Genomic DNA, 21210 nt, shown 5'->3' on the forward strand with positions numbered 1-21210 from the left:
GAATGCTAATCAGATGAAACACGCATATAGGTATAGATCTATACACATGTACAAACTATGTAAGAAAACGGGATTTTCATATGCGTAGCCCTTGGATTGATCCAAAGTATTCTTGATACATAATTCCTAAGCACTTTACAACTGCTTTCGTATCGAAAAATTCATGCACAACCAAAAAAAACAAAAATATCATCGAAATTTCACAAGTGAGAATAATTAATAAAGAGAAAACCCTAGTTTCCTCATACTATCACTACTTAGCAACCTGCTCAAGAACAGGGATTGTGTTCCACGTGTCCTCTAATCCACTACCCTGCAGCGGCGGCAAAGAAAATGCGCTAACAGTAGAACTGCCGCTTCGTATTTCTTTCAGAATCCTCAGTGCAGCTAAACTACTCTTCATGTACAGGCTCTTCATGTACTCTATCTCTGCTAGTTCCTTCGATTCTTTGATCAGACGGTCGTCGATCGCCGAACTTGTTGGGCCGTCGATTCCATCAGTAGTAGTAGTAGTAGTAGTAGCAGATGATAAGGTGTCTTCTTCCTTGACAGGGAACATTCGATCGAGCATTCTCTCGCACTCTTTCACAAATTTGTAGAGCAAGTCTGTGGTGAAGAAGGGCTGTTGAAGAACCTTCTGGATGAAGGGCAGTCGAAGGAGGGCACCGGTTCTTTTGTCGTATTTCTTCAATATCTTAACCAATCCTGTTTCGAATTTCGCGGGAAATGGTGAGATTCAAGTAATTGTCATCAATAGAATGTGTGTACTAGTAACCACTTTGTTGAGGCACTTAGAAGATAAACAAAGACAAGTGTGAGCATACTAGCCGATACGTATTATTATGTTTAGCCCAAAAATAAGTGGTTTTAAGCTATAATCTGAAAAGCATTTAGGCAGCAACTCTTCTTTACTTGTTATCAGACACAATACGAATGAAACTGTGTAGTCACGAATGTTTAATTAGGGGGCAGAAACAGAGTTATAATAACATATGAAATCCTAAGGCCTTGTTTGGTTGAGAAGACAAGATTAGCCAAGATAAGATTAAATAATTTAATGAAATATTATCGGACCTAGGGACGTCCAACAAAGAAAACTCTCTAAAAGGCAAGATAAGCTATGATACATAATTTGCGCGAGCCGATCCGGTAAGTTATTTGGGGATACCAAACATCTAATAAAGTCCAATTATTTAGTTAATCATGACTAATCTCTCCAACCAAACGAGGCCTAAATGTATAAAATTAATGAATCTTTCATTTCAAACTTCCAAGTTGTACATTCACAGACATGCAATGAACGAAAACGAAACGACAGAAGAAAAGGATCGAAGAAATTTTTACCGGTATAGTTAAGAGCACTATAATTCTCCAACAAAACCATCTCTCCATGAAAATCGACAATTTCTTTACGAATATTAATCATCTCGTCTTTCCTATCTTTTGCCCCTGCCACTCTATCCTGAAGTTCCTGTATACCAAACGGTGCAATCCAATCAACGACTGTGGTAGTTTCAAATATTGACAACTCTCCTAGTAATTGTTATGTATCATATATGTAATTACTAACGTAGTATCACGATTCGGATAATCGCGACAAGAATTGGCTATATTATAATTTGTTGGGTTGTTTCTATGATTCCAAACTTTCTGTCTTAAAATTGAGCAGCATATGTATAAATTATCTTACAATTGAGTAAAAATGATCAATTTTCAGTTTCCTTTATGACATTTATAAGAGGATTCTGAAAAATTCATGACTCGTGAAACGGCGTCGTATCACCATCGACGCCCAATTCAAAGATAAACACAGAAGAATTGAAGGTCCAATACAAAAAAAACAAAAACAAAATTAAACTCCCATACAATCAGGTGAAGAAATTACCTTCAATCTGATGATATACTCCTCCTCTTTCTCAACGAAGAAGGCGTTAAATTTCTCTAGCTCGTCCTCCAAAAGCTGGACGAAATCGACCTCCTCGTCGGTCATCGCCACCCTATCTCCGCCGCCGCCGTCGTCCATTTTCCGCCTCTTCTGAGCTCTCTCCTCGTCGCAGAGAGACGGCTTCGGCTTCGGCTCGATGAGCTTGAGCCGTTTCTTCAGCTCCTTATACGAGAGAAACTTGTCCCTCCATTCCGGCAGCGTCTCTTCAATCTGGTTGCTCAAACTCTTCCCGAATTTCATCCTTAATTAAAAATAAATAAAAAAAATCCGAAAAATACAAAAAATTATAAATCGAAAAATTCGGCCAATTGAAATCACGATCTTCTTCGATTGGATTTGCTAGAATTTAATTTTTAATTTTTTTTCTGAGGAAGAGGAAATAAGGGGAATTGTGCCGGTGGGATGGGGTGATTTGATATATAACGGTAATGGTGGAGAGAGAATATGCGAAGGGCATAATTGGGAATATTCTTTTGTCCGAAGAGGATATCTTGGTTTTATTCCTCCTAACGAAGCCGACGTTTTCTAAATTTTTTTATTCCCCATTTAGTTGCCACGTGGCATTTTCAATCACTCTAGACTAGAGTGTGGGACTGTGTGAAGTGATAAATAATATATTTAATTTTATATTTCTTTTATTATATTAGTATATTTTAGTCCACTTAAACACTTTTTAGTTTTTACACATTAAAATCCAAAATAAATATATATAAATTTCAATAAAATGTAATTCATTTGAGATATACAAATATTATAATTTCTGTTACAGTGTTACTTCAGTTAAAATTAAAAAAATATTTACTTATTTTTAAACTATTTTTTAAGAATATATTCTTTAAAAAAAATCGAATTACTGCCCGGAATTAATAATTGTGCAAACCAACTTTCAAACAGATATGCTTGAATAGATATTTGCTGCAATGCCTTAATATAATATTCTGATAAAATAAAATAAAACAATTTATTATAATATATATATCCTAGTTGCACTAGTTGCTGAGGTTGACAAGAAATACAATAATAAATTATACAATACGCACCACTCAGAGCTTCGGCTCAAGCCGAGCCAATTAACTTTAATTTGATCAATAGTCCTTTTGCTTTTACGTTATTAATTTTGTAAATCGAAAATGCGTATTTATTTATTTATTAATTTGAATATCGGCATAAATAATATGCTGTGGAATATGCCTATTTTCTTATTTATAATTTTCCCCCCACTTTTCCGCATACGCAGTACCAAAAATAATAAAATATTACTAAATTGGAAATTAAATATTAGAGTTCAAAAAAAGTATTTTAATAACATTTATGTCAATATCCGGTCACCCATAATTTATGGTCAAATTACGAAAATTCTCTCATGTTTAGGTAATCAAAGTTACCTCATCAACTATGTATTATATAACGAATAGATCCCTTCAGAGTTAATTTAGGGATGTTAGTTCGGTAAAACCAAAACAAAATTTCGGTACGCCAACATTTCATACCGTTTACCGAACTAAATATACGATTTGGTTCGGTAAATAACCAAATCACATAAATTTTATGTAAAAATATTTAAAAGGAGGGGCCTAGCTATAATTACCCAAACAAGAGGGGTTTTTTTTATAATTTGGTCAAACCTCAGTGGGTGACCGTAATTTGCCCTAACATTTATGATTTTAAAATTGTAGTGGATTACTGTTACCCCCTTAATCGGTGATATCGGTAATGACTCGAGTGTGGCCGAGTCATGGCCGAGAAAGGGTGCCAAGCAAAGGTTGGCACAAGACAGCCACACAATCGGCCAATGAGTGGTCGAGTGCCGGGCAAGCATTTGGGGTGTTTGTCTGAGAAAGCAAGGATCGGCTTGATTCAAGTGGGAACGGTGGATCGAAAGTACTTGTGGCTGGCACGGGCGTTGCTCGGCAGCAATGCGGACAAACGTGGGCAGTAATCGGCATGTGGCCGATAACTTGGGCAAACGAACGTTCGAAGGAAATCGATCACGACTTGACGAGTGTGGGCAAGTTGACACGACGGATTGGCAAGTCAATGAAGGCAGCCCGATGTGCGGACGTGCTAATGACCGTGTGGGCAAAGAAATGGCAAGTAATCGGCAAAGGCAAGCAAAAGTGCGGAAAAAGCAAGGCAGATGGGTTGCCTAGCAACCGGCCGGGCTGTTTGGGCCGTTAAGCGCCCGCCCGCGCGCCCGATCAAGATGGGCTTCGAAAATCATTCTTGTGGGCGGATTTGAGGGAAGTTACGGAGCGGTTGAGGCCTGGAAAGCATGAAAAACTGCCCCTTATTACTTGTAATAGTTGGCCAAGTGTCAAGTGTTAGTGCTGCCATGTGTCCTTAGGTAGTTTTATGTGAAAACTACCTTTTTCCTTGTATTTATTTGGCTATGAGTGCACAAATACGACCCATCTAGCATTAGAGAGTTCAGATTGTAATTGTGGGCATTATGAGTGAGGATTTTGTGTGTACACCTTAGTCTCCTTTGTATTCTTTGTGGGAAATTAATATAAAGGTTGGGCATTGCCCGTAAACGTGCTTGTGTGTTTGTTTTCCGCTGCATACTCTTGTTATCGTTTATGTGGCTTAGAAAGACTTGTGTTTGTGCGTATTTGTGCGAAGAGAATCGAGAGGAAGGCTGACTGATTTGGTGGGCAAATCAGGCCGCACGGGCGAAAATTTCTTGAGTAAAGAAACCCCTGTGACAGTTGGTATCAGAGCCAGGTTCAAGGGTTCTGAACGTGTTGCTGTTCGGCATGGCTGACGATTCTGGATCTTCGACAAATCCAAATCCTACTCGTGTGATGATGCTAGAGATGGAATCAAGGCTGCAATGTCTTGAAGCCTTGGTTGGGCCGCCCCTAGATCCAACGGATCCACCAATCTTGCAACGACTTGCTGATAGGAAGCAAAAACTCGATCGCTTGGCAAGATCGTTGGATGATCTGCCCCAATTTGTGGAGGGCAGATTCACGTCCGTTGCTGAGGAGATGGGACTCCTCATTGATGTCGTTGAGACGAAGCTTGAGGGAATGCTTACGGATTTGATGGTGTTGAAAAGGGCTGTTCGACATGAAGGATCAAGTTCTGAGGGCAGAACGTTGGGATCCAAAGTTCGTGTGCCGGAACCGACTGCGTTTGATGGTGTGCGCAGTGCCAAAGAAGTCGAAAACTTCGTGTGGGATATGGAGAATTACTTCGAGGCAGCCAAGGTTCCGAATCGCGAGAAGGTGACCATTACAAGTATGTATCTAGTGGGTGATGCAAAATTGTGGTGGCGTGCTCGTTTGTCAGACGATGCAAGTGCCAACCGAGTGAAGATTGAGACTTGGGAGGTGCTGAAACGGGAATTGAAAGAGCAATTTCTTCCTTGCAACGTGGGCTGGATTGCAAGGGAAAATTTATTGAGTAAAGAAACTCCTGTGACAATTACCCTCAAGACTTAAGAGTATAATTTGAAGCATGTTATCAATTCAAACAAATTTATTTTGGCACTATACTTCACTGTATAATAAAATTAAATACTTTTCCCCAAATATTGGCAAATTAATTATTAATAACTCTTTTTTTTTTCCCCGTAATAATCTCTCCCGGGTTGAAGCCCAAATACAAAGTATGGCCTCAGGCCCCATGTATTAATAATTTTCAGCTTAGGCCTAAAATGAAGATTATATATGTTTTCAAAACTGATTAGAATAATTCTGATTTGGATTAGTCACTTATTTATTTGTAGATGGCTGTATTATTTACACATCTGAAAGCCCACTTAACTTTGGAATTATGAAATAGCAACATTGTCAAAATATGAATCGCATAGTTGGGCTGAGTTAATTACCTACCATAATTTGCATATTTTAATTATCTATTTGTAAGATATACTTTTGATTTTTTTTTTCTCGAACGTCTCTCTTTCAACTCGCTACATACCCCCTCCATTGTCTTTTACATGTGCACGCGGACGAAATTGCGAGCTTGTTGTCTACGTATCATAGCGATTTTCTTCAGCGAACTTGATATCAACAAGTTCTCTTCTTATCGAGCTTTTTAAAGAGGTCTTGTATATGTTCCGTTTCGGGGGGCCATGTACAGTAAATCTATATTGGTTTGCATGATCAGTCCTGCGTCTTAATGGTAAGCCCAATGTCGAAGTTTGGCCCAACTTTGTTAAACTGAGTCCGTGATCATTGGGGTGGCGACAATGCGCATGGTATAATTCGAAGGGGCAAACTGTAATATCCATGTATTTGTTTATATGATCCATGTATTTATTTATATGAAATAAATTTAACAGTTCAAAACTTTATAAAATGTGCTTTTACATTTAGCAATCGTTAAGTGGATCACGGCGTTGATTATGAAGATAATAATATTAATTTATTAGAAAAATAGAAAACCAAAACCATTTGGGCAGGTATTCACGGCGTTGATTATGAATGCATGACAAATCTCTCACACAAATTTGTAGAATATTGAAAAATTATTATTCTAAAAATTAAGTAAAAAGTATTCTTATAAATTATAAAATAATGCTACACAATTTGAATGGTGAATTTATTGTTATTTTTTAATTAATAATTATTAGTTCTTCACTATATTGAATAAAATTTATTTTCAGAAAATAATTTTTTTTGAAGTTTATTAACAACTATTTATTCATAACAAATCCACCCAAAAACACTCATTTACAAAAAAAATACAAGTTTCATACTTAAATTGACCGTCGTCATCGTCGTCCACCGATTTCTAGAGTTGTTTTTTTTTTTTGCAAATTCTTTTTGCCGCGGTCGACCCACAGTTACAGAAAAGTAATCGTATATGACGGTTCGACCCAACAAGTTTGAATTAATTCCCAAAAAAGTGATCTAAACAGGGATTATTGATTACGAAAATCATGACTGGGGGGTTTGAATCAATTGAAATTTAGTCCTCACTCGTTATGTTTTACTAAATGATTGCATAAATAATTAGAGAATCAAATCAAAATCCTTGAATGAACCCAACCCCAATAACCAAATAATCAAGTTCACTAATTTTATTTAATCATATAATTAGATTATTTTCCTAATAAGTAAGAAAATTAAATTGTCAAGATAGTGATACATCCACAACTTATCAAGATCAAGGCCAGGATATACCTAATTTGATACCATTCTAATTGGATAAAATTCTTGATTCAACATATTATTATTATTTTTAATATCACAAATGTGGTCAATAAATACATATAATTAAGTTAATATGGGGTTGGGCTCTTATTATTGAATCTGAATTGATCTTGTATTTTTTTTGGACAAAGGCCCAATAATTATTAAAAAATAAAAACAAAATAAAATGAAATAAAAAATAAATAAAAATTGTGATTGTTTTTGGTTGGGGATAACAGAGAGAGAGAACCAAACATGAATAAGGACCGCCACCAAACGAGAATACCAAAATTATCGGAAGAGTAAAACCCGGAAATTAATTCCGTGTGTGGGTCCCACATTTTTTCCAACCTGTTCCGCTTGTCGCCCCCTCACGCGCTCCGCACCACGCGCTCAGGCCTGCAAATTAAATTCCAATAATCAAATTAAAAGATTTGTGCAAGTCTCCAATTAATTTTGACCAGTTGGAATTCTTAAAAAAATAAAAATTGCATAAGCAATGCAACTATTCAAATTAAAAACTAGTCAATTTAAGTATTTTATAATTAAATTAAGTCAGAACAATATTTAATTTTGGTTTGACAACAATTCATTTAAGCTCATATCCAATTGTTTTTTTAATTTTTATTTTACAGTGATTCTGAAACCTAATCTGGTTACATTAATTATACTACAAGAATTTATATTTATTTAATTACTATCATTATCTTCAATGCGGATATAGTTACCATGAATCCATAACTTTAATTTGCTAAATAAAAGTAAAAAATGATTTATTTATGAAAACTAAATCCATTTGAAAAGGAAATACAATATACATTTTCATTTTATTATTATAAAATAATATTCACATTAAATTTGCTAAACATAATTTGGTCACGTAACTCAAATGTCAATTCTTTGTTTGTCACCTACTGTTAGAGGTAATTAATTAATTAATAATTAAAAAAATATACAAACGCGTTTGATAGAATCATAATCATTAGCTTAAGTAGATTTATTTACTATTTACTAAATAAAAATAAAAACAAAAATTCTCACTCCAGCTTTTCTCCACTTGACTCGAAGAATTGAACTTTTCAAATTTATTTATTATTTTATAAAAAATAAAAAAAAGAAAAAGAAAACCCAAAAGCAAAAACAAAATCAAAACCCACTTTATAGAGTTTGTTCTCTCCTCTTCATTATTACCAACGACTACATTCTCTCTCTAAAACAAAATCTAGTGTGAGAAAAATCACAGTCCGCCGTCGTTGCCAAATCAAAGCTTTTACTCCGGCGGCTGATTTTTATTCCTCTGATTATTCCTTAATTGCATAGGGTTTTAGAAAGATGTCAACGTCGCCTGCGCCGGGAGCCGCGCCGCCTCCCACATCCCCTCCAGCCAACCCCTCTCCACCACCCGCCGCCGCGGCCTCACCGCCGCCGCCTGTTCCAGCGACATCTCCCCCACCGGCGAGTCCTACTCCCCCAGACACTTCCCCTCCTCCGGCGTCCTCCCCACCTCCGCCACTTCCCACCGCTCCTCCTCCATCAACCACGCCTTCTCCTCCATCCCCAACCCTACCTCCGGCGACCAGCCCTCCATCTCCCCCAGCCGCAACTCCTCCATCCGGATCCCCAATTCCTCCATCCCCGCCGGCTCCCACTGGAACTCGTTCTCCACCACCACCTACAGGCGGCCGTTCTCCACCCGCGCCTCCGGAAAGGGGTTCTCCGCCGGCGCCACCGACTAGGGGCTCTCCTCCGGCTCCGTCCGGCTCAGGGGGATCTCCACCGTCTTCCCCCGGTGGATCCTCGGGAATATCGACGGGAGTGGTTGTCGGAATAGCTGTGGGAGGCGTACTCATACTCGCGCTTCTGAGTATCATGTTCATCTGCTGCAAGAAGAAGAAGAGAAGACAACAGCCGAATTATTACATGCCTCCGCCCCCACCACCCGGCCCTAAAGGTGATAAAATTTTCACATCAATCCGCCATTGAAATTCATATCCGATTCTTTGTTTTCTTCAAAATTAAATTCAATTTCTCTGTTTCGATTCATTTGATTGATTGTTTAGCGAGATCCTTCTCAATCCAGAAGATGCCCTTTCAAAAATTCATATATTGTTTTTTGCACATGGCTGATGTCAGCAAAAGATATTTTTACATTTTGTTTCTTGTTCTTCAGTGGTGGAGATTTATCTTATCTCTAATAGCTTTCCTTGGATGCATTGTCTAGTAATTATCCTCAATAAATCTAATTTTAGCTAAAAAAAAATTAGAGGAAAAAAAAATTACGGTTAGTTAGGTTCGATTGAGTGTGCCGACTTATTTACACGTCGTTTTTACATTTTCCAGGCGATCCATACGGAGGTCAAGTACAACAATGGCAGCACAACGCTCCATTTCCAGCCGATCACTTGGTCACAATCCCTCCCAAGCCATCTCCACCGCCAGGTGGCGCATCCAGGCCACCTCATTCACCCGCCCACGCCCCGTCACCGCCGCCACCCCCACAAGCCTACATCAGCAGCAGTGGAGGCTCCGGTTCGAACTACTCCGGCCCGACCACCCCCCTCCCGCCCCCCTCCCCGGGAATGTCTCTAGGGTTTTCCAAAAGCACATTCACTTACGAAGAACTGTCGATGGCCACCGATGCCTTTTCGGACGCAAATCTTTTAGGACAAGGCGGTTTTGGGTATGTCCATAGGGGAGTTCTTCCGAACGGGAAGGAAGTTGCCGTTAAGCAGCTGAAAGCCGGGAGCGGACAAGGGGAGCGTGAGTTTCAAGCTGAGGTTGAGATTATTAGCAGAGTTCATCATAAGCATCTCGTTTCTTTGGTTGGGTACTGCATGGCTGGCGATCAGAGAATGCTCGTTTACGAGTTTGTTCCCAACAATACCATGGAATTCCACTTGCATGGTTGGTTATTACAGCGTTTCTTTTTCGTTATGGATTATGTTTTCTTTTTGTTTTTTGTATTAAGTTTTGATATGTGTGTAATAAATTTCAGCTAAGGGGAGACCCGTGATGGATTGGCCCACACGATTGAGGATTGCTATGGGTGCAGCTAAGGGACTTGCTTATCTGCACGAGGATTGTGAGTTCTTCTTGCTGTGCGTTTGTTGGCGATAATTGCTTTTTTTTTCTTTATTTATTTGATTCTAAAATGATGGTTTTTTTGTTTTTGCTACATAAGGTCATCCGAAAATTATTCATAGGGATATCAAGGCGTCTAATATACTGCTCGACTTCAACTTTGAATCGAAGGTAATATGTTTCCCGATAGTGTCATTCTTGATTGAATACTTTTGTCCGTGTTTCGACCAAGTAAAAGATGAAAGGACTGGTAAAATAGATTTCCTGTTTGGTTAGGAGGTTAAATTCTTTGTTTTCATTTGCTTTTGCATTTTACGTTTTCCTCGTTTCATAATCCACGAACCAAACAAAGCCTTGTGAAAATTTGCAATGGAAAACTGAGTACTGATGAATATGAATTATTTTTCTCAGGTCGCGGATTTCGGTCTTGCCAAGTTTACTTCCGACCTCAATACTCACATCTCCACGAGAGTAATGGGAACTTTTGGGTAAAAACAATTCGTTTTCGTTTTACTATATTTTATATCGAACGGAAATATCCACCTAAAATTGTATAATAATAATGCTAACATATATCCCTGTAATGTAGGTATTTGGCTCCAGAGTATGCGTCATCGGGAAAACTTACAGATAAGTCAGATGTATTCTCGTTTGGAGTTATGCTGTTAGAGTTGATCACTGGCAAACGACCTGTTGACACAGATCAATCTTACATGGACGATAGTTTGGTAGATTGGGTGAGTATGTATATATCTTCTTACATCAATCGTACGATCGATGCTAATTGGTTGGTTATATGTGCAATTAAAATAATAATGATTGTTTAACCGACACGATGAATTTTGTAACTATACAGGCAAGGCCTTTGCTCACACGAGCTCTTGAAGATGGAAACTTTGATTCTCTTATCGATCAACGGCTGAGAAACGAGCACAATGCGAACGAGATGGCCCGCATGGTTGCATGTGCCGCTGCTTGCGTTCGCCACTCAGCTAGGCGTCGCCCTAGAATGAGCCAGGTAGATTATTTTTTTTATTTTTCCGATTTACTAGCATATAAGCATAAGCAAGTTTTGATTCTGATTGTACGATGTACGAAACGAAAAATCTCGACAGGTTGTGAGGGCGTTAGAAGGAGACGTATCGCTATCGGATCTGAACGAAGGAATAAGACCGGGGCACAGCACGGTGTACAGTTCTCACGGGAGCTCCGATTACGACACGAATCAGTACAACGAGGACATGAAGAAGTTCAGAAAAATAGCACTCGAGAGTAAAGAATACGGTAGCAGCGATCAGTACAGCAACCCGACTAGCGAATACGGGTTGAATCCATCCGGGTCAAGCAGCGAAGGCGGCCAAACCCGGGAAATGGAGTTGGGTAAGACGACGAAAAAGGACAGCCGAGGCTTCAGCGGCGGTTCTTGATTGAAGAACTTTCTAGTATTCTCGGTTTTCGGTTTTTTTACTTGTGTATAAAACTTTGAACCAGCTGCTAATTCTTTAACATCTCAACTGTATGGGGGGCGCAGCCCCCCTTCAGTTGTAGTTTTTCATACACAAGCTGTTTCTTTTTTTTTCTTAAATTCTTTTTTTTTGATGTTATTTTATTTCCAAAATGTATTTATTATGGCTTTACAGTACCAAAAGAACAACTATTCTTTTTAGTTTTAATTATTATTACAGATGTTACTAGGTTTTGGCATTTTACTTGCCTTTATTTTTTTTTAATGGGTGGATATGATTGACAGTTGGATTACAACAAAGTGTATTTATTTATGTATTTATTTTCAATGTAGTAGATTGGATAATCTACTAGTCAATTTGAAACCAGCTGGAACCCATTTCTGACCATTATACATACATTTGGTATATATGTCTACCATATTTTAAAATAAATATAAGCAGTATTTACAATATTCGTTCAAATATTCTCATTTTACTTCTCTGTTTGTTAGGTGTGTAATTGTAATTTTATTTATTTATTAGGGGTTGATTGTAAATAGTTTTAAATAAATAAATAAAAAAAGAGAGAGTTGTCGTCAAATGTCACATGGGTATGACTTGTAAGAATTTGGAGGGATATGGGGAATTAGGAAATTGGCACATGCTATAAAAAGTCGTATTTACATTTTCTTGGTGGGATTAAAAATTGCATGTGCCAGCAAATGCTATCATTCTTGCACATGGCTTCCTCATTTTCTTTTTTCTACTATTTTTTTTAATATTCCCACTTAGAGATTTTTAATTAATTAATTTATTTATTTAAGGTGAAAAAGAAAAGATTATATTTTTAAATGATCAGTTCAAGTAAAGTAAAATTATGCTGCTATTTTGATGGTAGCATAATATATTAACTAATACATACACAAAATTAATAATTTCATTGAAAAATATATTTTTAAATGAACATTTCAAGCAAAGGAATAAGCTATATTACTTTGCGTGCCGGCGAGTGTGTAGTGGCGCGCGTCACCATGGTATTGAAAAAGGACACCGTTATTGGTGAAATTTCAATTTATTAGGGTAATTTACACATTTCACCAAATTAAACTAAAAATTGAAATTTATTTACTAACAAACTATATAGCACGTACACACGGAAACGACAATACGTGGAAAATGGCATGGAAAGACGACATGTCCCAAAAATAGGGATACAAAGTTTGGGGAAATATGTAAATATTAAAAATGTAGAGATATATTTATAAATACAAACATATATACTTTTTTGTTTATATATATATATATTAATAATTTTTATACATCTTTATACAAATATAATCAAATAAATTTTATTATTAACTATTAATTTGCAATTGATCTTATGTAAATAATAATGGAAACAACAAAAACATTTGAAAATTTGCTATTTAAAGATGTCTATAACTTTTTAAAAATTGTAAAATAACCCATAAGGTGTCCAACATGTGTCCTCAAGTGTCGGACGTAAAACGTTACACATAAAACGTGTCCGAAACTAAAAAATCAACTTCTAAATAGAATTTACAAATGTAGAAAATACAAACAAAAACACATCCCATAAGATACATAACAAACTTTTCTACCACCCAACACAGTTTCCACAACAGTTGAAGATATTCATTCATCTTCATCGAAAAAAATTTGATCTTTATTAAACATAATACAAAACCCTAAAAAAAACCATCATCAATCCTCACTTTCAGAGCTGCTGCCATCACTGCTATAATCACTACTATCATCCTCGATATCAAGCTGCACATGCCGTACCTGTATAGGCTCCGGCGCCCTCCCCAACACCGGCGGCGGGCCCGCCCGCAATTGCTGCTCGTCGGGCCTCACGGGACCCGCCAGAGCATCCAGCGGCGGTAGCGTGATCGGGTCCCCTGGCTTCCACCCTGGCGGGGGCAAAATCGGAAGATCGCTCGGCAACTCCACCGGCATTCCAGGCTTCCACCCTGAAGGAACCACAATGTTCGCCGGAATCATCAGCAAATCCTTCGCCGGAGCTGCCGCTTCTGCTTCAACCACCGCCTCGATAATTCCCTCTTTGCCCTCGTCAGTTTTAGGTAATCCGATATCGAGATCCGCGAAATTGTACAGCTGTGAAGCACGCATTTGCTCCTCTTGCGGGGCGGGGGGCAGCGCCCCCCGGAGGGGGGCCTGCCCCGCCCCGAATACGGGTGGGGCGAATGTCGTATAGCTTATCTTATGCGCGTAGGAGAGTATATCCGTTAGTTTGATTTGAGTTTCGATGGTGGTTGTGGAAGATTCTTCCTCCGACGACTTGGTTCTTTTTTGGCGGTGGTAATCGGAATAATCGTCTACTAAAATGTCGAGGACCCGTTCGGTTTCTTTGAGTTTGTTAGCGAAGGCGAGAAGGGCTGAATCTTTGGATCGGATTTCGCGGGCGAGTTTCTGTTTAGCGTCTTGAAGATCGAGTATTTGCTGGAGCTCCGCAACAGCTTCGAAGAGTTGGGTTTGGAGAGTTGCGAACTGGGAGATGATGTCTTTGGCGGAAGAAGGAGACGAGTCTTGGGGGGCGGCCCCCACCGGCTGGGGTTGTGAAGACAAGAAGGAAGGGAGTTGGCCACGGAATGCGCCGATCCAGTGCGGTCGGTTCGGTGAAACTTCAAAGAGTTTGGAGGAGAGAGAAGCCATTTGGATGAGGAGAGATTGAGCCCGAGGGAGAGGGGGGAGGAGAGGGAGGAGTGTCGAAGAAACAGCCGGAGTTGCTAACTGATTCGACTGCTGCTGCTGCTGCTGGTGGTTTTGTGGGGTTTGAGAAGTGAATTTTGGGAGGTTCGTGTTTTGGAGAGACGGTGAGTTGGGGTTCGGTAGGCCTAGCCTGGCCGGAGATTGCACGACTTGGTGGGGAATATTCTGTAGCATCTTTGTTAGATTCTCCTTTGAAGAATCACTGCAAAGACGGAAAAAAAAAGCAGTAAGAACACATGGAGAAAGCTGTTGAGCTAGAAATCAAAAAATAAACGGTAACGGTAACGGATGAGCAATCGGAAATGATTTTTCAGTTTGCAGGATTTCAGTTCAAGGGCTTGAAATTTTTCTGTAACAACTATTTCTGTTGTCCCAAACATAAAAAATTAAACATAAATCCAAGATTTCGGAACATTTAAACATGAATAGTATAACAGAATTAACAATTACTAAGCTATTCACTCACATTATTATTATAAAAAAAAAGTAAATATAAAATACAAAGATCGGAGCTTTGAGAATCTAGGGTTTTACAGTTTCAGAGGAATACCTTAAGAAGACGTGGATTTAGCAATAACACGTCATGACCTAAGAAGTCGACGACGACGACATTAGCGGCGGCGGCGGCGACGTCGTCGGCGGCGGTGGATTGATAGAAGATGGCTGGGTCAGGGAAAAAGGGGGAAGAAGAAACGATGTGATTTAAGAAGGGATTTTTTGGAATTAATTCTGGACAAAGAAACGACAGCGTTTCGGAGGATCAGGGCCCGAATTTTGTAATTGAATTGGGCCCGAGGAAATTTGAATTTATTAGCCCAATTGAGAATAAAAGAAAATTCAAAAAGCATCTTCATTGCTGCATATTCCATTGGATTTGGAACACGTGTCGAATTCAAAAAAAAATTGCCCTCTCTGAAAAAAAGGAAACCCCCAAATTAAATTCCCCCTGATTTTTCAATTTTCATCTCAACTCAAGCGTTGCAAAATCCGGAATTTCAATGGCGTCTCGTCGCCGTGTGCTCCTCAAAGTCATCATTCTCGGCGACAGCGGGTCTCTCTCTCTCTCTCTCTCTCTCTCTCTCTCTCTCTCTCTAGTCATTTTCAAATGATTGATTGAAAATGTTTTTGTGTGTGTGTGTGTGTTTGATTGATATTTGATACAACTACAGGGTCGGTAAGACGTCTTTGATGAATCAGTATCCTTCTGCTGCAGATCTTTCAAAATGCATGTAAAATTGTAAACAGGTTGTATTGTTTATTTATTTTTTTTTTTATTTTTTTTTAAGGAAATTCTACTCTGTTGAATAAATCATAATGCTGGCATGGAATTATTGCTGCTGGAATTTTTTTTATGTTTTTGTACATCCTTGATTCAGTTGAAAACAGATATGTGAATAGGAAATTCAGCAATCAGTATAAAGCAACAATTGGGGCTGATTTCTTGACCAAAGAGGTCCAATTTGAGGACAGGATTTTCACCTTGCAGGTCAGTCTTCCTACATTTCTTATCATTCACGAGTCACCTTTCTTTCATCCGTCGGTTGTTCGTTTTTTTTTTAATATTCGATTTGGTATCATTGTTTTCGATATCTTGGTTTATTATTTTCGTTTGTTGACTTTTGTAGAAAATGATGCTTTTCTTCATGCGTGTAGTTTCATTCATAACGACTACGTTTATTCTTCTATGAAAAGTCTGCGATTCAATTAATGCTTAATGTTAATTTAGTAATTGTAAATTGAATTGAGGCGAGTGCGATGTTATCCGATGAGCTGCATTTATCGGAATAAAATCAACTTCTATGTTATACGAGTTTGTTGCAAATCAATTAGTCTTGGGGACATTATTTTTCAACAAATGTAATACAGTTATATGTCGATTATCATTGCTCGTTTTAGCTAGCAAGATTTTTGAATGATAGGCCTAAATATTTTTCAAAGGCGAAGATATCCACAAATTAATAATTAAAAAAAAAGGCCCTGCTACTTTCAGAAACTCCGTCTTACTACATATAATTCGGGTAATATGCTATCAGTTCCTGAAAAATGTAACATTTTTATGTTGGTTTTCTCGGTTTTGGATTAGACAAAACATGTATACTTGCTTTCTAGTTTTACTCGTTTTCCATTATATTAGATTTAGTGCATTTGGAATATTTATAGGTAAGACATCATAAGTGCAATTGTCTTATTCGATAATCTTGAGTGCCTATTACAGATAATTTCATGAGATATGTCAGGATACAACCTCAACGTACATTTATTCAGCAAAAGATCTTTCAATATCTAAATAAAATTACAAATGACTTGCCTACACAAGTGCTATTTATTGGGTCGACAACTTTTGAACGTTGAAGTATTATTCAATTTCTCTTCTTTTACATTCGCTGTTGTTATTACTACTATTTTAGTTGAATCTAAATTTAGAAGAATTTTAATACCCGTTTCAGATATGGGATACTGCCGGGCAAGAGAGGTTTCAAAGCCTCGGTGTGGCTTTCTACCGAGGTGCAGATTGTTGCGTACTTGTTTACGATGTGAACGTTGCCAAGTCATTCGACAACCTCAACAACTGGCGAGAGGAGTTTCTTATTCAGGTCTCGTATCTCTAAATTTACTACTGTTTGGATTTTGAACCTCGTTTGCTAAAATTTCCATTTGTTTGAAATTCGATATTCAGGCTAGCCCTCCCGACCCTGAAAACTTCCCGTTTGTTGTCTTGGGGAATAAGATCGATGTCGATGGAGGCAATAGCAGAGTGGTACTTTTCTTTTCTTTCGATCCATTTGTCATATTCGTTTAATATACATGCATTGCTGTGCTAATTGTGTCGAATCGTGTTTTTTGTAAGGTATCTGAGAAGAAAGCAAAAGCATGGTGTGCCTCAAAAGGGAATATTCCTTACTTCGAAACTTCCGCAAAAGAAGGGTTCAATGTGGAGGCTGCGTTTGAATGCATAGCTAAAAATGCTCTGAAAAACGAACCGGAGGAAGAATTGTAAGTAATTCGCTCAATTACTTGGATTTTACTCGGGTTTTATTTCATGGTTTTTTCTTTCGACGCTTCGTTTTGTTCATCGAACCTTGGTAATTAACTATTTTTTTATTTTTATTTTTTCTCGATTGAACTTATGAAGATATCTTCCTGACTCGATTGATATGGCGGGAGGGCAGCAACAAAGATCCTCAGGCTGTGAGTGTTAGTTTCTGTGAAGGTTATTACACATCCGTGTTTTCGTCTATTCGTCTTTGTCCAAAGTTAAACATGAGTTACAAATCTTCGTCACTATCAAAATCCCTTTTGTAGAGAAAATGAATTATCTCCCTCTCAATTTGCTTTTCCTGTTGAAAAAGTTCATTATTCTCGAGTAACGTCACATTTTCTCTATGTTTCGAAAAATAACTATTATAAAAGAATGTACTTCTTAATTCTAATATTTGATTATTTAGATCAAATATAATATACATTTTGTATTTGATTATTTATAATGTATAGAAACTTATGTTAAGATAGATATAATTATTCATCTTTGCTCAAAGTAATCCAAGTTTATTTTTTAGATTAGATAGTTAACTGAACTATGTTCATTACTCCATTTGAATTGTTTTAGGAATTTCGTACCAACTTTCCTAAAAATAACTAAATTTGACCCATTATTTTGTGAATTAATTTTTTGTTATTGTTTCAATTTTAAAAATTCCGTTTCGACTTCGCACGCAATTTTAGCCATTTTTTAGTTGGAATTTGGTAAAACTCAAAGCATAAAAATCGGTAAAACATTTACCATTTCAGTTATCAAAATGGCACCATTAGTATACACTTTGTCGTACAATCATTCAATATGAAAAAAAAATTAAAAAAATCAGAGAAGTTACTAAATATAATTTCATTATCAAAATGTTTGTATGTAAATAATAATTATTCTCTAATGTACACGCAAGAATTCTCGTCGAAAATAATATCTTCGGTGTGCTTAGAATTGATGAGCAACGAACAAAAGGCACGTGTTTTGTGATTCGCCTTCACCAATTTTCCGACGATATACCCTCTTGAATGAATCTCAAACTCCAGCTTGAACGGAATATTCCTTAAACCCCTCCCACCGGAAGGGGCCAATGCCACCCCGGCCCCGTACAAAGGAACCCGTCGCCCCACCAGCATCACCCACATAACCCTTTTGCTCCTTTTTGGTTGGTAATATTTCTCTAGCTACAAGTACAACAATTTCTTATTTCAAAAAATAAATTCTTGAAATTATTATTACATGTATATAAAGTTGAACCTCGATAAATTAATAACCTCGCTTAAATAATAGTTTATTTCATTCCCGACTCGCTGAAAATTTATTAGTTCATTTTGCTGGTCCCAACTGTATTAATTTATAGAGGTTTAAAGGTATATATACATATTCTCACCTGACCAGATGCAACAGTAATTTGAGAGAATTTGAGATTAGCAGTGTGGGAGGTGACTCGAATGCCGAAGAAAGTGGCGGGATTGTAAATCGCCAGACTTGCCGAGCAATTCACCGTGAGAAACTTTGTCGGAACTCCGGTGTGATCGGAGCCTTGCCCGTAATACAAACTTTTAACCCTTAAGCTCTAAAATCATTAAAAAAAACAAAATTATAAATGTTGATCTCGATCGGTATATCGTTAACCTATGTAGCATAGACACCGAAACACGGACACACGAAAAACAGCATTTTAAAAAAAATTCACTAATACGTGTAAATATTAAAAATACGGGACGTATATGTGTGTGTGTATATATATATATATTATGTATTACCTGGATGCGAATATGGGGTTTGTAAGGGCGGCCGGCGCACCAAAACACCAAACAAGTGGCAGCAAAACTCACACCAAACACCAACACAAACAAAATACACCTGTAATGCCACGAGCGCCGCTCACCGCTGCCGCCGCCGTCGTCGTAGTAGTAGTCGTCCTCCATGCAAGCGCCGCCGCCGTCGTAGTGGTCTCCCACGCAAGGAGCGCCGTGGTAGTCGTCCTCCTCCTCGCAATCGCCGCCGTCGGCTTCCTCCTCCTCGACGACGTCGCAGTAGTGCTTTTTCCACCTCCGGCGGTGGCCGCCGGCGCCATCCTCCTCGACGACGTCGGGGTAGTGCTTGCTCCACCTACGACGGCGGCGGCCGCCGGAGACGCGGCTGGCGGCGGTGGAGGAGTTGGAGGAGTCCGTGGAGTATCTGGGATCGGAGGGAGAATCCATGGGGCTGTTGGAGGAATTGGATTCGTCTTGTGAGTCACACGACGGGCTCTCCACGTAGTACGCCGCCGCCGCCGCCCTGGAGGAGGAGGAGGATGGCCGGGATCCGATGCTCGTGACATCCGATTCGGAGGAGGCGTCCATCATCTTTCTTCTTCGTTTTTTTTAATATCAAAATTCAGAAAAAAAAAGGATGAATAATTAGTGTAACAGTAGTAAGTAAGAGAGAGAGAGAGATTGGCGGAGTTAAGTGTGATGGTGATGAATGAATTTTTGAAGGGGTTTAATTAGTGTTGAATCATTACTATTTGGATTCGAATAATCAGCATTTTATTTTTTTATTTAGGGTTGGTTACAAATCACACATATTGCACGCAGTAGAAGAAGGAAAAGTGTGAAAAAATAGAGAGAAGATTGAGTCAATGTATATATATATATTATGGGGCCTTTAGCAATAAACCCCTTGGATGAATAATAAATGGTGATATGTCCAACCCTTAAATCTTTCTTTGTGATAACCCCTAGAAATTTTAATTCCAATACTACCCTTAAGAAATTATAAAATCTACTACCCAATAATTCATCCCACCTTCCTTAATAATAGCCAATATAATAGGAATATTTCCCACTCAATATGATGCGTGTGTGTATATATATATATATATATATATATATATATATATATATATATATATATATATATATATAATATTTTTTATAAATTCTTTTTAAGCGAAAAATTGAATTTTTCCCCCGATAATTTTACTACGTCGAATAGGACTATAGTTGAATATGACTATAGTCTAATATGACTATATGAGACTATATCAACTGTAGTCATATTCTTTCTTTATATTGTCATTTTTACATTTTCAACTTAATAATTCTGATTATATAGTAGAGTACATTTATTTTTACCAAATTATATATAAAAAAATGAAAATTGCACGACAAAAAAAAATACAATTTGAATCTTATTATTACATATCAACTTGAATGAGAACATAGAACATATTTGAATATGACTACAGTCACATTCAACAATAGTCATATTCGAATATGACTATATCATGTTACTGTTAATTTTTTATGGGAGATAGTTCTTCGAAACGCTTGGGGATGTCCTTGTTAATTCCTCTTGAAGACTGCGGCAAATTCCATCAAAATTGCAGCAACAAGAAGCAAATCTGTATGAACCAAACTCAAATTCATAAAACAAAAGGCAATGAGAAAAAAGACAAAAAAAATGCAGATGCTAAATTAACATAAACATATTACATTCATTAACATAAACACCCCAGCCCCAATTAAATTACCATATTAATTACCTCTTCCTCCACCACGAGGGACTCAATTACCACCATTTATCTAACCTTGTTACTATCCCATCATTCAGACAAAACAACAATTATTAGAGATTACGACTTGGATGAAAATCTGAAATTCATAGAAGTAGAGAAAACACCAATTTTCAAGATTCCTTATTGTTTACGAAAACAATCCAATCAACATCCACACAAAAAAACATAATTTGAAACGAGAAGATAGAACATACTCAAATATGACTACAGTCATATTCAACAAATAGTCATATTCGAACATGGCTATAGTCATG

At 37.8% G+C, this 21210-nt stretch overlaps 5 protein-coding genes across 5 annotated transcripts; 2 read left to right on the forward strand and 3 right to left on the reverse strand.

Annotated features, from left to right (window-relative positions):
• Positions 1-60: 60 nt before the first annotated feature.
• Positions 61-2451, reverse strand: LOC105962933 (SPX domain-containing protein 1). Its single transcript, XM_012987279.2, has 3 exons — positions 1886-2451; positions 1345-1471; positions 61-705 (listed from the first exon to the last, which is right to left on the reverse strand). The coding sequence occupies exons 1-3, from the start codon at positions 2183-2185 to the stop codon at positions 254-256; spliced, it is 879 nt and encodes a 292-aa protein (XP_012842733.2). The 5' UTR covers positions 2186-2451; the 3' UTR covers positions 61-253.
• A 5768-nt stretch (positions 2452-8219) lies between these two features.
• On the forward strand, positions 8220-11874 carry PERK1 (proline extensin-like receptor kinase 1). Its single transcript, XM_012987280.2, has 8 exons — positions 8220-9040; positions 9430-9993; positions 10085-10171; positions 10271-10341; positions 10582-10658; positions 10760-10907; positions 11027-11188; positions 11286-11874. The coding sequence occupies exons 1-8, from the start codon at positions 8422-8424 to the stop codon at positions 11595-11597; spliced, it is 2040 nt and encodes a 679-aa protein (XP_012842734.2). The 5' UTR covers positions 8220-8421; the 3' UTR covers positions 11598-11874.
• Positions 11875-13011: 1137 nt separating this feature from the next.
• LOC105962935 (hydroxyproline-rich glycoprotein family protein) lies at positions 13012-15129 on the reverse strand. Its single transcript, XM_012987281.2, has 2 exons — positions 14920-15129; positions 13012-14571 (listed from the first exon to the last, which is right to left on the reverse strand). The coding sequence occupies exon 2, from the start codon at positions 14541-14543 to the stop codon at positions 13341-13343; it is 1203 nt and encodes a 400-aa protein (XP_012842735.2). The 5' UTR covers positions 14544-14571; positions 14920-15129; the 3' UTR covers positions 13012-13340.
• Positions 15130-15229: 100 nt separating this feature from the next.
• On the forward strand, positions 15230-17904 carry LOC105962936 (ras-related protein Rab7). The gene is made up of 7 exons (XM_012987282.2): positions 15230-15420; positions 15539-15565; positions 15756-15855; positions 16817-16963; positions 17047-17127; positions 17218-17363; positions 17503-17904. The coding sequence occupies exons 1-7, from the start codon at positions 15368-15370 to the stop codon at positions 17567-17569; spliced, it is 621 nt and encodes a 206-aa protein (XP_012842736.2). The 5' UTR covers positions 15230-15367; the 3' UTR covers positions 17570-17904.
• Positions 17905-18142: 238 nt separating this feature from the next.
• On the reverse strand, positions 18143-19837 carry LOC105962963 (uncharacterized). The gene is made up of 3 exons (XM_012987308.2): positions 19158-19837; positions 18782-18967; positions 18143-18575 (listed from the first exon to the last, which is right to left on the reverse strand). Exons 1-3 carry the CDS (start codon positions 19740-19742, stop codon positions 18285-18287), a joined length of 1062 nt encoding a protein of 353 aa, XP_012842762.2. The 5' UTR covers positions 19743-19837; the 3' UTR covers positions 18143-18284.
• Between the last annotated feature and the right edge of the window lie 1373 nt (positions 19838-21210).

This window comes from Erythranthe guttata, chromosome 11, assembly GCF_056151865.1.
Source record: "Erythranthe guttata isolate IM_541 chromosome 11, IM_541, whole genome shotgun sequence".
Taxonomy (NCBI): Eukaryota; Viridiplantae; Streptophyta; class Magnoliopsida; order Lamiales; family Phrymaceae; genus Erythranthe; species Erythranthe guttata.